At 50.8% G+C, this 13,761-nt stretch overlaps 4 protein-coding genes across 4 annotated transcripts; 1 reads left to right on the top strand and 3 right to left on the bottom strand.

The window, feature by feature from the left end:
* Positions 1-1,048: 1,048 nt before the first annotated feature.
* Positions 1,049-2,404, bottom strand: Pmar_PMAR003999 (Calcium-dependent protein kinase, putative; the record flags this gene model as incomplete). Its single annotated transcript, XM_002775268.1, has 4 exons — positions 1,049-1,730; positions 1,785-1,901; positions 1,955-2,069; positions 2,113-2,404. Coding segments are annotated over 4 exons (1,011 nt in total), but the record flags the coding sequence as incomplete, so codon positions are not given.
* A 44-nt stretch (positions 2,405-2,448) lies between these two features.
* Pmar_PMAR003998 (hypothetical protein) lies at positions 2,449-4,653 on the bottom strand (the record flags this gene model as incomplete). The annotated part of the gene is made up of 8 exons (XM_002775267.1): positions 2,449-2,547; positions 2,599-2,876; positions 3,565-3,610; positions 3,658-3,741; positions 3,807-3,878; positions 4,084-4,179; positions 4,224-4,385; positions 4,429-4,653. Coding segments are annotated over 8 exons (1,062 nt in total), but the record flags the coding sequence as incomplete, so codon positions are not given.
* Positions 4,654-6,105: 1,452 nt separating this feature from the next.
* On the bottom strand, positions 6,106-6,978 carry Pmar_PMAR003997 (RNA-binding protein Nova-1, putative; the record flags this gene model as incomplete). Its single annotated transcript, XM_002775266.1, has 1 exon — positions 6,106-6,978. The coding sequence occupies one exon, from the start codon at positions 6,976-6,978 to the stop codon at positions 6,106-6,108; it is 873 nt and encodes a 290-aa protein (XP_002775312.1).
* Positions 6,979-9,997: 3,019 nt separating this feature from the next.
* On the top strand, positions 9,998-11,959 carry Pmar_PMAR003996 (DNA-directed RNA polymerase II largest subunit, putative; the record flags this gene model as incomplete). The annotated part of the gene is made up of 1 exon (XM_002775265.1): positions 9,998-11,959. The coding sequence occupies one exon, from the start codon at positions 9,998-10,000 to the stop codon at positions 11,957-11,959; it is 1,962 nt and encodes a 653-aa protein (XP_002775311.1).
* Between the last annotated feature and the right edge of the window lie 1,802 nt (positions 11,960-13,761).

Here is a 13,761-nt window from a genome sequence, read left to right as displayed (position 1 = left end):
TCCGGCGAGTACACCTATTAGGTTACCACTGCAGTCGACATATGTGTCGGGAGGGCGCATCGCACATAGCTTGAAGTTGGTCATGCAAGTGAGACCGGTAACAAAGTAGAAAGATACTTGCGGTGATATACAAATTGTATGATACGATAGTCGCAATATAGCGGCCATACTGATTGCATAGTAATGCAAAGTATTCCAGTATATCAAGAAATTCTCGAAGGCGAATCTGGGCCCTTTTATTACTATGTTCTTTGATCCGTTCACTCTGGTCTCTTCCACTCTCCCGATCTCCTCCATCCACAGGTGTTCAGATTATGGGCATTGACAACAATATTGGCCAACGCTGAACAGTTGAGACTAAGATCCCTATCGAGATACCCCACTCCAAGACCACCACAATTTTCCGAGATATTATACATTGGCCGATAGGTGTTCAATATTCACAACAATAGAAATGGTCGAGAGGACTCCTACAACACTCGAAAGGCTTCCTTCACGGCAAAATATAGCATCCAACCATAACGACGAACCACAGACAGATTTTGTCTGACAGAAGTATCCATGTTCGTCTCACCTGCGCTCATCATATACTACAGTGTAGGAATTGACTCACCTGCAGACCATCGTTCGAACGTGATCCCGAGTCTGTGGAACCATTCTAGTCATCCAGAGTTTGGTACGGAGTCTGCGAATCCCCAGCATCTCACTGCATGAGAGAACGACATAGTGGGCCCGGTCGGATACGAATATCATTCATCCCTGTAGAAAATCCGGTAGCATCCGCATGCCAAATGGCCCCGTTATCACGAAAGTTAATAGGAAAGACATCATCGGCTAGCGGAAGTACTTATGCATATGATACCTTAAAGCTTACGTTGACTCTTAGTTATCGCCCGCTACTGAGATCGTAATTCTTTCCTGATTACCAAGCACTGGAGATATTTCTGATCCTTCCTAGGAAGAATGTATTCAACGCTATAATAATAGACAACACAATGACGCACTTCAACCCAAGATGAACAATGACGAAAGTTTCATTCAGAAGGTTTCACACAGAGAGGAGTGATAAAAGCTCCTCAGAAGACAACTACCATGAGCGTGTGCTCAACCGCGATACACCCGACACTAAGAGAATCACATACGTGACGAAACTTCGTTCATGTCATCAACTTGATGTTTTATGTATCTCAACTAAATTATCTGCAAGTAACATGTGGTGTCATACTCGCAACCCGTGCTCCTCAGGTATCCTGACTCGATTGAGCATATTGTCGAGCACTTGTCACATCCAACGGGAATCTGCATGATATAGATGAGCGGGCTATTGCAGATGATGACAGGCTCAGCATATCCCGGCTTATCGCTCCATCAATCGCGATGATGAAATCTAAGTAATCCAAGGTGGCACTTCCGTTGCCGCACGCTCGAACACAAGCAGTTCCAAGAGTGGACGAGCCGGATGCAGACTCCTCCACAAGGAAGTTGAGCTCTCCAAGATCGACACGTCCATCATGATCCGAGTCCGCTATCGCGAAGATTCGTGATAGCTCCCCAAGCTGGGATTCGGGAACAAGCCTCGCAGCAGCGCGAAGTAGTTCCTTCCTCTGGAGTGGGAAAGCTAAGTACCGATCCAACTTGTGTCTTCCGGCGATTGTTAGTGTACGGGGTGTAATAGAAGGGGACGATGCTAGAACGAAAGGGTGATGTAGTGCCTCTGCAGCTGTAAGACGCTAACATGAGGGTACAATGGGTAAGAAGCGCAATGGGAGCGCAAGTCAGCTCACCCGAGACGGTTCCACAACTAAAAGCCGCCTAACGAGATCCACAGCAGCTTCACTGAGATTTTGCCATGCGGGCCTGTTCTTGATGATGCTGCCGGTCTTGACGCGATGCACAACGACCTACTGGCATTCATCGGAGGATGCACCAGGCTGCGACCAGGGCTGGTTGATACCTTTGTAGAACGGTCGCCTGACTGCCGGAAAGGAGACGCTGCACACAACATCACATAGAGAACAACTCCAGCGGACCACATATCACTCCTCGTGTCAGCACCCTCTGAGAGATATCTGATGCTACGTTCGACTATTGCAACACACAGGGTGCTCTCACATTTCAGGAGCAGCATACGATAGTGTTCCTACACGCCCTTCAGCCAGCCCTTTAACTGTAGTTCGTAGGTTAACAGCCGCACCAAAATCGCATAGCTTCAACCGGCTTTTATCATGCTTGTCCACGAAGAGAAAGTTTTCTGCCTTTACATCACGATGCACAATATGCCTGGCATGGATGAATGCGAGAGCCTCGAGGACTTGGCGCATCAAAGATGATACCTGCCATTTAACCCACATCATTGTGTTCGCCCCAGCGGAATAGTCGGCTGTGTCAAGCCTATCAGCGGGTCCTATACCACGATTACTCACTTCGGCCTCCGGCAATCCCCGGGACAGTGTCGGATTCTCCCGTGCAGTGTGTACTATGTGATCGTAGAGTTCGCGCCCAGCATGCTTCATAACAATGTGATACAATCCGTCTCATCTCGAACACCTAACATTGGCTAGACGTGGCCCGTTGATGACAGATGGGCTGTCTCCTCACTTCAAAAACCCGTATAATTCTTGGATGTGATGGTAAGGCCGAAAGTGCAGCTATCTCCGTAGTGTAGCTCCTGGTCGCCTTATCAGACTGGACAGCTTCATCAACTTGGCAGTCTTTGACTGCTACCAAGCGCCCTTTAATACCGACTTCCTCCGCTAGATATACTTCGCCATAGCTACCCTTGCCTAGTCTCCTTGCTTTACGGTAAATACTTCGGAAGGGGAGCCCTCGATGAATCGGGAAGGCCGATCTCATAGTTCTCTCAGAGGGGATGCATCCTGTAGTAGTAGTAGTAGGAGTTGTAGGGAGGGAGCCGCCACTCAGAGCCTTCATGGGCTGGTTAGCCATCTCGCTTTGGTCGAGTGATGGGACATTCTGGCATAGACTGAATGGGTTCATAATCGGTGCCAGAGCGGCGTTACCCATTACAGGGGTAAACTGACATCAACCTAGCGAGGGGGTTGACATGCTCCAACTATTCTCCTATGCTTGTAAAGTTGACAAATAAGCGGTAAGCTTAGGAAACATCGTTCCAAATCTCAAGTTCATCGAATCGAACGATAAAACCACACTACCTCGAACCGTAGTAGCATTCGACAATGCTGATCCCAAATATACTGGCGTAGAAAAGTATCCAGCAACAACGTATATGACACTTCCTCAACTGAAAAGCCAACACGAGATCCTATCGCTGCGACGACAGTGTTGTGGATGCAAAGGAATCGGCCGTCATCCTTCACATTTCGATGATGCCGTCCTACCTAGTCAAGTAGAATATCACTTGAACACATGCCGGCGAGCTTGGAGGAAACGAGAGACTGTAGAACGATCATAGAGCAATAGTACTAGAGGAGTTCAAACATCATGTTTCAGCTATAGCCTGCGAACATCCAACAACAGCGCTCCGGTTCCTGGTTATCCATCTTCAAGGCCCTGTCGGTGATGAGGGAGGCCCAGTCGGCTTACGAGGCCTCCTTAGACCAGCATAATGACAAATGATACGCATCGCTGCCTGAGATGTATAGGTTCCTTGGAGGCAACGAGTTACCTCTTTCCTACTTCTTTATCCACACGCAGTCGTGGTCCATCGGTTGTATCCTCAACCGCATCAGTATTTGAAGCGTCATCTTCAGGAACAGAACCCTACCAAAGATCATGACCAACTCGGTGACCAAGGCAGATGACAAGAGTATGTCCTGGTCACTCACCCCATGCGCAACCGATCCTCCCAATGTCAACGCTTCAAGGGTAGCACGCAGTACTTCGGGATCGACGTCTTCCTACAGACAACACCAAAAACATGAGAACATCCAACAAACAAATAGAGAACTCGAATCCACCTCCTGCGATGAATTAGCGATGTGTGAGCTCCGGGTCGATTCACTTGATGGTAGCAGAGGTGCACCGACTGATGATCTCACGGGGGCAAGCTAAAGGACAGAAGGAGTTTGCTCAATTCAGTTATTAGGGCAAAGTGTCTCACACCTGTGGTGCCGGGGCATGGTGTGAAACCTTAGAAAGCTTGGATTTCTCCGCACCCTCCGCCGGTGCTGCTGGGCTCTCCTGGGTAAGTATGAGTGCCTGGGAGACTTAAAGTTGTCGAGAGGGAGGTATCAGTCACTCACCCCTTCTCCCCATTCCTCGTCCGTGACAGGGATATTCTCACGATTAAGCATGCCAGTCCCAACATTCGGTGTGTACGTTTTATAATGACTACTTCCTCCACCACGACCTCTTCCTTTTTTCCAATTCCCGGGCGATCCACCAGATGAGCGTCGACCACCATCCTGCCATAACTAATCTCAAGTGCAGCCTCAGCTAATAGCTCACCTGCTGGGGATGCTTTCCCTTCCCATGACCTTTCCGTGAAGAACCTCCTCCATGCCAATCAGCGGAGTGTTTCTTGTGTTGAGAGTGCTGATAATGTTCCCAAAGAGGGTTCGAGTAGCCATCATCGGTGATGCCGTCCAACCTTCGTTCATGTGTGTGATCTCGGGCAACAACGTTGTATCCATGGCTACCCCCAACCGAGGCATCAGAGTCGGCCGCAGCCATGCGTAGAAGGGCGTCTACAACCCGAGAAGGTGACGCCGGATGAGGGTCTTCCTCAAGCTTCTCGGAGGCGACATACTTGGGGAAGGACCTCATTAACCTTCCAACCACATAAAAGCTGCAAGCATGATGATTGTGGCATACTCCCGTGAAAAGTGCATTCGAACGTCCTCAATACTACCACGGACATGGTCAGTATGGTGGCAACTCCAAGGTAAGTATAGTAACAAGAAAGCATGATGGTACGATGAAACAGTAATTATCAGTCACTCACTGCTCCAGAGCCTATGACGTAGCGAGTCACTATTAGTGAATAATTCCAGTCGGGAATAGTTGAACGGGTAGGCACGAAGGAGGGGCTCCAAGTCACGAGGCGTAACACGGTAAAGCCTAGACACAGCAGAAACCTGGTGGCTAAGAACCCGAGCAGCCTTTCTTCCATTTATTATAACGTTTTAACACATCTACCGTCACTGTTCTGCGCGCGTTACGAGCGTTCGCGCCCTTGTGGATGGCGGGATGAGGGCCTTGGTATTCACAGCAACGCTAAGTGCTGCTTAGTGACAGTCTTCTTGTGTTGTACAGAAGAGTATGCATGTTCTTGTCAGAGATTGGTTGCACGCACGTACTGAAGATCATCGACAGTCTAATCCGAATAGCAGTACTATCCCCCCGTATGATGGACCCATACTAGCCATCTCTTGGCGATTCTGTACGTACCCATCGGAACCGTCGTCGCAACAATGAGATCGGCCATCACGTTGATGGCATCAACCTTGCCGAAGTTGAATCCTCTCAGCTCGATACACCAGTCACGAATACAAAATGCAATCGGGGTGCGCTTAGTCATGATCTGAAGTTAGAGGTTGAACTATGATGGTCTCAGTGAAGGCTGATGAATGCCGTCGCAGCAGATGGCGCTTTTGGAATGTACTATTCGGACCGCGAACATACCCCGAGTTTCGCCGTACCTTGAGTAAGCTTAGCGATTCGTCGCATTCTTCGCACACCATTAACAGTGACGGCCGAAGAGGTGATCAGCCTTGGCTGGACTGACGAGGTGCATAGAGCTACTTATTACGGGATGAATAACCAAAACCATCTCGCCCGGCAAGTCTAGGCCGGATAATTGTTGGTTCAGTTCAGCAAGATTCAGCCATCCACCAGACAACGCAATAAACATTATATGAGGTATCAACGATTCTTCAATCGTAACAGGCGCTTTGGTCTGTTTAAAAACGATAATGGTTCTCATCAATCCATAAGGTGGTACTTGTGGCCCAATGATCGGGACCGAATCCACGATGATCCTCACACGGGAAACGTTACCCAGCGACTCATCATCCTAGACTAAGACGACGATGCGGGGGGAGCGAGAACGCAAAAATGAGATGAGAAACGGAGCTAGCCAGAAACCCCCAAAATCTCTCAAAATACACATTTCTGCTGACAAAATCACACAGAAGACATCAGCACAATAGCTCGTGTCGCTGAATGAACGCCATCCAAAGTTCCCTCGATACGGATCAAACGACGAGCTTCCTTCCCCGAATGGACCGACTGGATATCAATCTCTACATGACAATTCGTCGAAATCCAAGTGAGGAACGCTGGTGGTATAGCGTTGCTGCATTCGAAGACAATATTACAAAAGTGAGCATCAACCATAGCATCAATATCTCCAGGAAGGATAGCCAAAGGATCATACACGAGTTTCACCGTATTAGCCAAGTGAGAGCGATCACTCTGTACGGCTAGAGCGATGGATCCACAAGCGAGAGCGGTTAGTCTTCTGTCAGCACCATGTCTCAATATGGACACTTCCATAACTGTCTCTCCCCCATGTTGCAACGTGAATTCATCAGTTGACAGAGTGATGTCAGCAGCCCTAGCGAGCTCTACAGACGTAGGACTACCAAGACAAATGTAAACTGATTCAACGGCGATGTCGGCCAGAATATAATCATGGACGACCTTCATCACGACACTTCTCATCGCCTCGAGGCTCGGAGCGGCTATAACGAGGACTCGCAAGTTGGAATTGGGAAAATATGATCCATAGGGGGATAACTTCATCGCCGTCAAAGTCTCTTTCTCCAGACTGATGAGAGTCGAACCACCATGACCCATGATAACGCCCGCAGTCCCTTCAGAAATGAGCAGCTTGAACCAAAACGGTCCAGCCTTGTAGCGCTCATCCCTGACTCTTGCGGCCAGTTTCGCTCTGGCTTTCCGCTTCCTCGTCGAGCGAGAAGGTATACTTCTGACACCTTGATGCCGGAGTGCTGCAAGTTCAGCCATCTCTACATCGACATTAGAAAGAGCCATCCACACTAGAGGGATAAGGAGAGCAGAATGTACGCGTGCTGATGACGTGGACCTAATGCGCGTGCGTGCGAAATGAAGGGTGGTACTCCGAAAGTTTCAGATTGAGACCTTGTTTCTCTTGTGGATCGAAACTAGCTATGATGTGAGGGCGGTATTGATCATGGCTCATATCATGGGCTTAATTCATCTTTAGATAGAACAACAAGGCACGAATCTGGACTCACAATTCTCGGCATTGACCCCGTCAACAGTGAATTTCGCTCGCCTATAAATCGGCGAAAGCTGATGTTCAGGGGCCTATTTCACAAGCCATCATAAGTAGCATAAGGTGAAACTGTAGTGAAAGCACCTCGCGTAAGGTGTAAGGCTCCTTGCCCCTCGCTCCTAAATCCAAGGTGCACCTTTAGGAGCGTTTCTTGTGAAATAGGCCCCAGACCTTGAACTTCTAGGTCAAGGGTCATTTCCGCCAAGAGGTGGGGTCAAAATTGGATGATAATTTATGAAGCTAGAGTTTTGTACAGCACGCAGGATAGGTATAACTCTCAAAGTGTGACAGTGTCGATATTTCATGAGCTCGCGGGCTTCTGAAGTACAAATAGCAACATCAAAGGATCGACGAATCTCAGCAGTGGTTTCCTGAGCCGGGGACCTCACACACAGCTATGCATATTCAAACTTTGGGAAGGGCGCAGCTAACAGGTCTAGAAGTGGCCTGCAAAAGAGGGGGACAGTCCCTTAAGTAATGAGTACTATTCCCTTCTCCAAGACCACAAGAACACATGGAGATACTGTTACGACCACGTACAAAGTTGAGATGGGGGCTGGGGCAATGACCAGTAATGAACGGCTGGTCGGATGCTCTGTAGTATAGCTCAGTATGCTCTATGAGTCCATCGGGATTGAGTATTCGCGAGCGAACTGATGTGGAAACGCTGGCCGTGCATTAATCACAGAGTCAAGCGCCTCAACTCTAGTCCCCAAATGTCAACGGATACTTGGCTAGACGACATACTTTCCCTCTCGTCGCCATTTCATGATGAGATGTGATGGAAAGATCCACAGGTGGGACATTTCTCGATCAAGAAATCGTACCGAGTTCCTCTCTAGTATAATGTGATATGATATCACTGATATTTATATCTTCCTCATGCCCTGTACACTGGCTTACCTCCCCTCCAAGAACATCTCTATAAACCGGCGACCAACTCCACTGTGGTAACCATGGTATGGCTGGAGCTTAGCCAGCAGGCTGGACCCACGACTACGTTGTCACCCAACCCTATGACAAAACAACACCGCCTCCTCCATTGTTAACATCGTACTTACGTAAACATCATGCATGCTACACTGTAGCAGCTACAAGAACGTCTCTAGCTACTATTAATGCCAGTAATTGAGAAAACGACTATGTCTCTTTAAGGGCTTAGGCAGAGGGAATATCCTCGGTGTTATTCCGAGTATAGCCCTCATAGTACGATACTGCAGTTGGTCCACACGAAACCACAGCATTGGCCTCCGTCTCGCTGTCGTGGTAGCCGGTACCACAATGATCTCGTCCCTTGGTCGGTCTTCCCTCTTCTCGAGCTCCCCTTCCGTCAGCCATGACCGTGATCGGGGTATCACATCTCGGGTGGTGATAGCCCAAGCATTCTGAGCCCATGCCAGGAACACCTCGCTGGGTAGCTCAATGAGTATGCCTTGCCTGGCCGTTGGACTAGTATAAAGCCTCGCCAAAACACGTGTCTCCCTCTCCACCCATCCCTTTCTGGAGTGGCCTTTATCAATTATTACCGATCGTTTATGTGTGACCGTCGTGTCCTCGAGCATCATTGGTGCTTCTCTCGGTATCTCATTAATGCTCAATAGCTCGTCAACTACAGGATCTGTAACGGATGTAGTTACTTGACCCTCCACTTCCGTAGCCAACCACCTTATATTCGGACCCAGACTGTCATATTGCATCCAACCACTGGTTGCCATCCCGGTCCCACTAATCTCTGATATCCTATATCCAGGAGCAATCCCTTGTGAGGGGGTCGACTCGACGAGGTCGCTTTCAGAGTACCCATAATATTGTTGATCATTAGATGAGAGGCTGGACGGATCTCTGCGTCTCCTGCCGCTGCTTCCAGTAGATGTACCTTTCCTCCCCTTACTTCTCCTCTTCAATATTCTCGAGCCCCTCTTACATTCCGACCTCCTCTGAGATCTCAGACTTCCCATCGCGTGACGAGTCCGATGAAGCCCTGTCACATGCCTATCGTTGGCGAAACTCTTCGTGCATGAATCGTTGCCGGATCTCCTCGTGCATGACTCGCTGCCCTCGACATTACTTACTCTGCTACTAGTATAGCTACTATCGGTCGATCGGATTTCCTCCTCCTCCTCTTCCTCAAGTTCCCCCCATATCTTTCTAATAACTGTATCAGGAGCAGAAAGCAATTCGAGTCCCCATACCCCAGACAACTCCTCTGTGTTCCCTCGTGCTTCCGATAACTCTCGATATGCTAAGAGCTCTTCAGATGTTCGAGTTCCCCCACCATTAAGAGTATACCCACTTTCGTTGTGGTTTCGATCCCGATACCCGCATCTCCACCAGAGATAGTATCTTTGTGCGTAGCTTTGGTGATGTCTGTACAACCGAGTCGTCAGTGTAGTATGACGAGACTAACCGCTCGATTGGAGTGCCGAACTCGAGGGGTTTGTGAGGATCCCACCCTGGTGAATCCTATCAACTGCTCGTATTGGGATCCCGTCTCTGCCAATCTCGGGCCACTATCACCAACGTTCATTGATCTATACTCGACTAGTGGGCTCTCTGGTCCACTACGTCGGCTTACAGCTACATCGGTGCTTTCTATTGACTCTCGCTCTCCCGCAACTATCGTTGTAATGTTCGACACACTTTTGCTCTGACTGGTAGATGTCTGCGTGACGGACGTGTTGTACTGTACCCTCGGGCCGGGGTTCACTCCTGTACTCCTACATTGCATCTCTGGAGTCGGTTCGATCATGTCCGATGTGGAATGATCGTTATAATTGTGATCAGGCATTCGCCACCGATGCTCGCCTCCTAAATGCAGTGAACTATCCCCTTCCTGATATCGGTTCTCAGGCGTTTGCGAGGACTGGTCCCTCGACTTCCCCAGTCGCTGCTCATACTGAGGTCTTGGGTCAGCCCTCGACTCCTCTAGTCGCTGCTCATACTGAGGTCTCGGGTCGGCCCTCGACTCCTCTAATCGCTGCTCATACTGAGGTCTCGGGTCGGCCCTCGACTCCTCTAGTCGCTGCTCATACTGAGGTCTCGGCTCGGCCCTCGACACCCCCAGTCGCTGCTCATACTGAGGTCTCGGGTCAGCCCTCGAGTCCTCTAGTCGCTGCTCATACTGAGGTCTCGGCTCGGCCCTCGACACCCCCAGTCGCTGCTCATACTGAGGTCTCGGGTCAGCCCTCGACTCCTCTAGTCGCTGCTCATACTGAGGTCTCGGCTCGGCCCTCGACACCCCCAGTCGCTGCTCATACTGAGGTCTCGGGTCAGCCCTCGACTCCTCTAGTCGCTGCTCATACTGAGGTCTCGGCTCGGCCCTCGACACCCCCAGTCGCTGCTCATACTGAGGTCTCGGGTCAGCCCTCGACTCCTCTAGTCGCTGCTCATACTGAGGTCTCGGCTCGGCCCTCGACTCCTCTAGTCGCTGCTCATACTGAGGTCTCGGGTCGGCCCTCGACACCCCCAGTCGCTGCTCATACTGAGGTCTCGGCTCGGCCCTCGACACCCCCAGTCGCTGCTCATACTGAGGTCTCGGGTCAGCCCTCGACTCCTCTAGTCGCTGCTCATACTGAGGTCTCGGCTCGGCCCTCGACACCCCCAGTCGCTGCTCATACTGAGGTCTCGGGTCAGCCCTCGACTCCTCTAGTCGCTGCTCATACTGAGGTCTCGGCTCGGCCCTCGACACCCCCAGTCGCTGCTCATACTGAGGTCTCGGGTCAGCCCTCGACTCCTCTAGTCGCTGCTCATACTGAGGTCTCGGCTCGGCCCTCAACACCGCCAGTCGCTGCTCATACTGAGGTCTCGGGTCAGCCCTCGACTCCTCTAGTCGCTGCTCATACTGAGGTCTCGGGTCAGCCCTCGACTCCTCTAGTCGCTGCTCATACTGAGGTCTCGGGTCAGCCCTCGACTCCTCTAGTCGCTGCTCATACTGAGGTCTCGGGTCAGCCCTCGACTCCTCTAGTCGCTGCTCATACTGAGGTCTCGGCTCGGCCCTCGACTCCTCTAGTCGCTGCTCATACTGAGGTCTCGGCTCGGCCCTCGACTCCTCTAGTCGCTGCTCATACTGAGGTCTCGGGTCGGCCCCCGACTCCTCTAGTCGCTGCTCATACTGAGGTCTCGGCTCGGCCCTCGACACCCCCAGTCGCTGCTCATACTGAGGTCTCGGGTCAGCCCTCGACTCCTCTAGTCGCTGCTCATACTGAGGTCTCGGCTCGGCCCTCAACACCGCCAGTCGCTGCTCATGCTGAGGTCTCGGGTCAGCCCTCGACTCCTCTAGTCGCTGCTCATACTGAGGTCTCGGGTCAGCCCTCGACTCCTCTAGTCGCTGCTCATACTGAGGTCTCGGCTCGGCCCTCGACACCCCCAGTCGCTGCTCATACTGAGGTCTCGGGTCAGCCCTCGACTCCTCTAGTCGCTGCTCATACTGAGGTCTCGGGTCAGCCCTCGACTCCTCTAGTCGCTGCTCATACTGAGGTCTCGGGTCAGCCCTCGACTCCTCTAGTCGCTGCTCATACTGAGGTCTCGGCTCGGCCCTCGACTCCTCTAGTCGCTGCTCATACTGAGGTCTCGGCTCGGCCCTCGACTCCTCTAGTCGCTGCTCATACTGAGGTCTCGGGTCGGCCCCCGACTCCTCTAGTCGCTGCTCATATTGTGATACCGCCCCAGCCGGCTCCTCACGATCCACATCCAAGTCTACTGATCTGTACCCAATGACTGGAGACTGCGCTCGACCCTGCTTAGCCTTCGCCAACGCAGTATTACCCGCAAGGTCCCTGCTCTGACTGGTATACGCTTTCGTGATAGGCTCATTGTGGTGAAGCCATGAGCCGGCGGCGTCGACTCCTATACTCACATACTGTACCACTGGGGTCTGTGTATCAACATGCCTAATATGGCTATAGTCCGACATTGGATACCAGTCCTCGCTGCCTGACAGCGATATGTCATCACCAACCAAACTCGTCCTTCGAATAATCAGTCGTGCCCCATCGCGTAGCACTTCCGACGTCCTTCTTGAGCCCTGGCCCACACTAGAGTCCTTCGTCTCAACCCCCACAGTTTGACACGACCCATCCATACACACTTTCGAGGGGAGCTTGCAGTTGGAGGCCTCTACATCACTATGAAGGCTCCTGCACCCACACAATGAGCACCTGCCCTCCCCACCGCATCCATCACTGATCTTAGCGCTAGAGCTTAACACTCCACTTCTGGGATCATCGGAGCTGGGCATAGGAGGGTTCTCTTCATGCGGCTTCACGCTACCTGCCGTGTTTGCGTCAATGGAGCTGACTGGAAGGGTGTCTTCATGACTAGGCTTGGTCCAAGATCGACTAGAGATGTCTGTCTGAGTTATCCGGCAGCGGGTGGCGATCCGATCCCGATGGGTGAACTCTGGGATTGTTATTGATATCTTTTCTATATGACCGCCCTCAAGAAGGCCCTTAGATGTCACTTCTACCAAGGGTGACTCCCAAGCGGCAGCCAGAGTATCGCATATCACAGCTTGGTGCCTGTATCTAACATATACCTCACATAAGTTGATGAGACGAATGACGGTGGAATCTCACTCTTTCTGAAGAGCTGTAATGGCCAGCATCAATTCGGTTGTCTCAGTATCAACATTCTGTCTTCTGAACTTCTCTATAGCGAGCCTTTGCCGTCGTTCTAACTTGCCTATCTTCCTAGGCATTAATGACCTCTCCTGCATCAACAGGGCTATGGTCGCAGAATGTGCTGGTGCGAGATTTCTCTCTGATGGGTTCATTCAAGTGGACACAAGTGGATACCTGCGAACGTGAGGATTGATGTTGGCTCATATAGCCACCCCGATCGCAACCAATAATGAAGCGACTTGTGATGTTCGTATGGGAATAATTACCGAGTGTCACCGGATTTCACCGATGCCACCTAATAAAAAATAGTGCAAGTGCATGTAAACGGTAGAAAACGGCGCCGCGCGAAGCGCGGCGTTAAGAATCTTGTAACTAGGTCTTCGGTGCGAAGGGGCGGAGCTCGCTGAGCTTCTTATCAAGAATTCAGCGGGCTGTTATTGAAATTATTTTGGAAATTGGATGACTAAAAGCAAAAAGTTGTGTTACATGTAACATCTATTTAAAAACATTTATTATGGAGCAGGAACAGATATTCAGCGGAGTTAACCAGTAGCCATGTCCCGTAGTCGGCCTTCCAAGGCGCGTCTTTCTTCAATACCCTTCCCTTTTCCAACTCTATTCCATCTCGCCAGTCTCAAGTTTCGTTGATCGGCGACATCCAGAACAAAACTTGATAATGAGCGGGCGCGGGATAGAGCAACGTAAGTGGACCCGGTACCGATTTCTTTTGATCCAAAGTCAATTGTGTAGCAAGAGAGAGAGCTCCCTTGTGATTTGTATATAGTTGTGGCATATGCCAGAACCAGAGGAGCCTGAGTTCTCGAGTACACACGCCCATCATTATGCCACGTACGAGTAACCGCAGGGATAGGGACTACAGTTGGGAAGTTGGGGTTCAAC

Source organism: Perkinsus marinus (genome assembly GCF_000006405.1).
Source record: "Perkinsus marinus ATCC 50983 genomic scaffold scf_1104296956078, whole genome shotgun sequence".
Lineage (NCBI taxonomy): Eukaryota > Perkinsozoa > Perkinsida > Perkinsidae > Perkinsus > Perkinsus marinus.
Note: the sequence above shows the minus strand (reverse complement) of the source record. Positions and strands in the feature narration are given on the sequence as shown.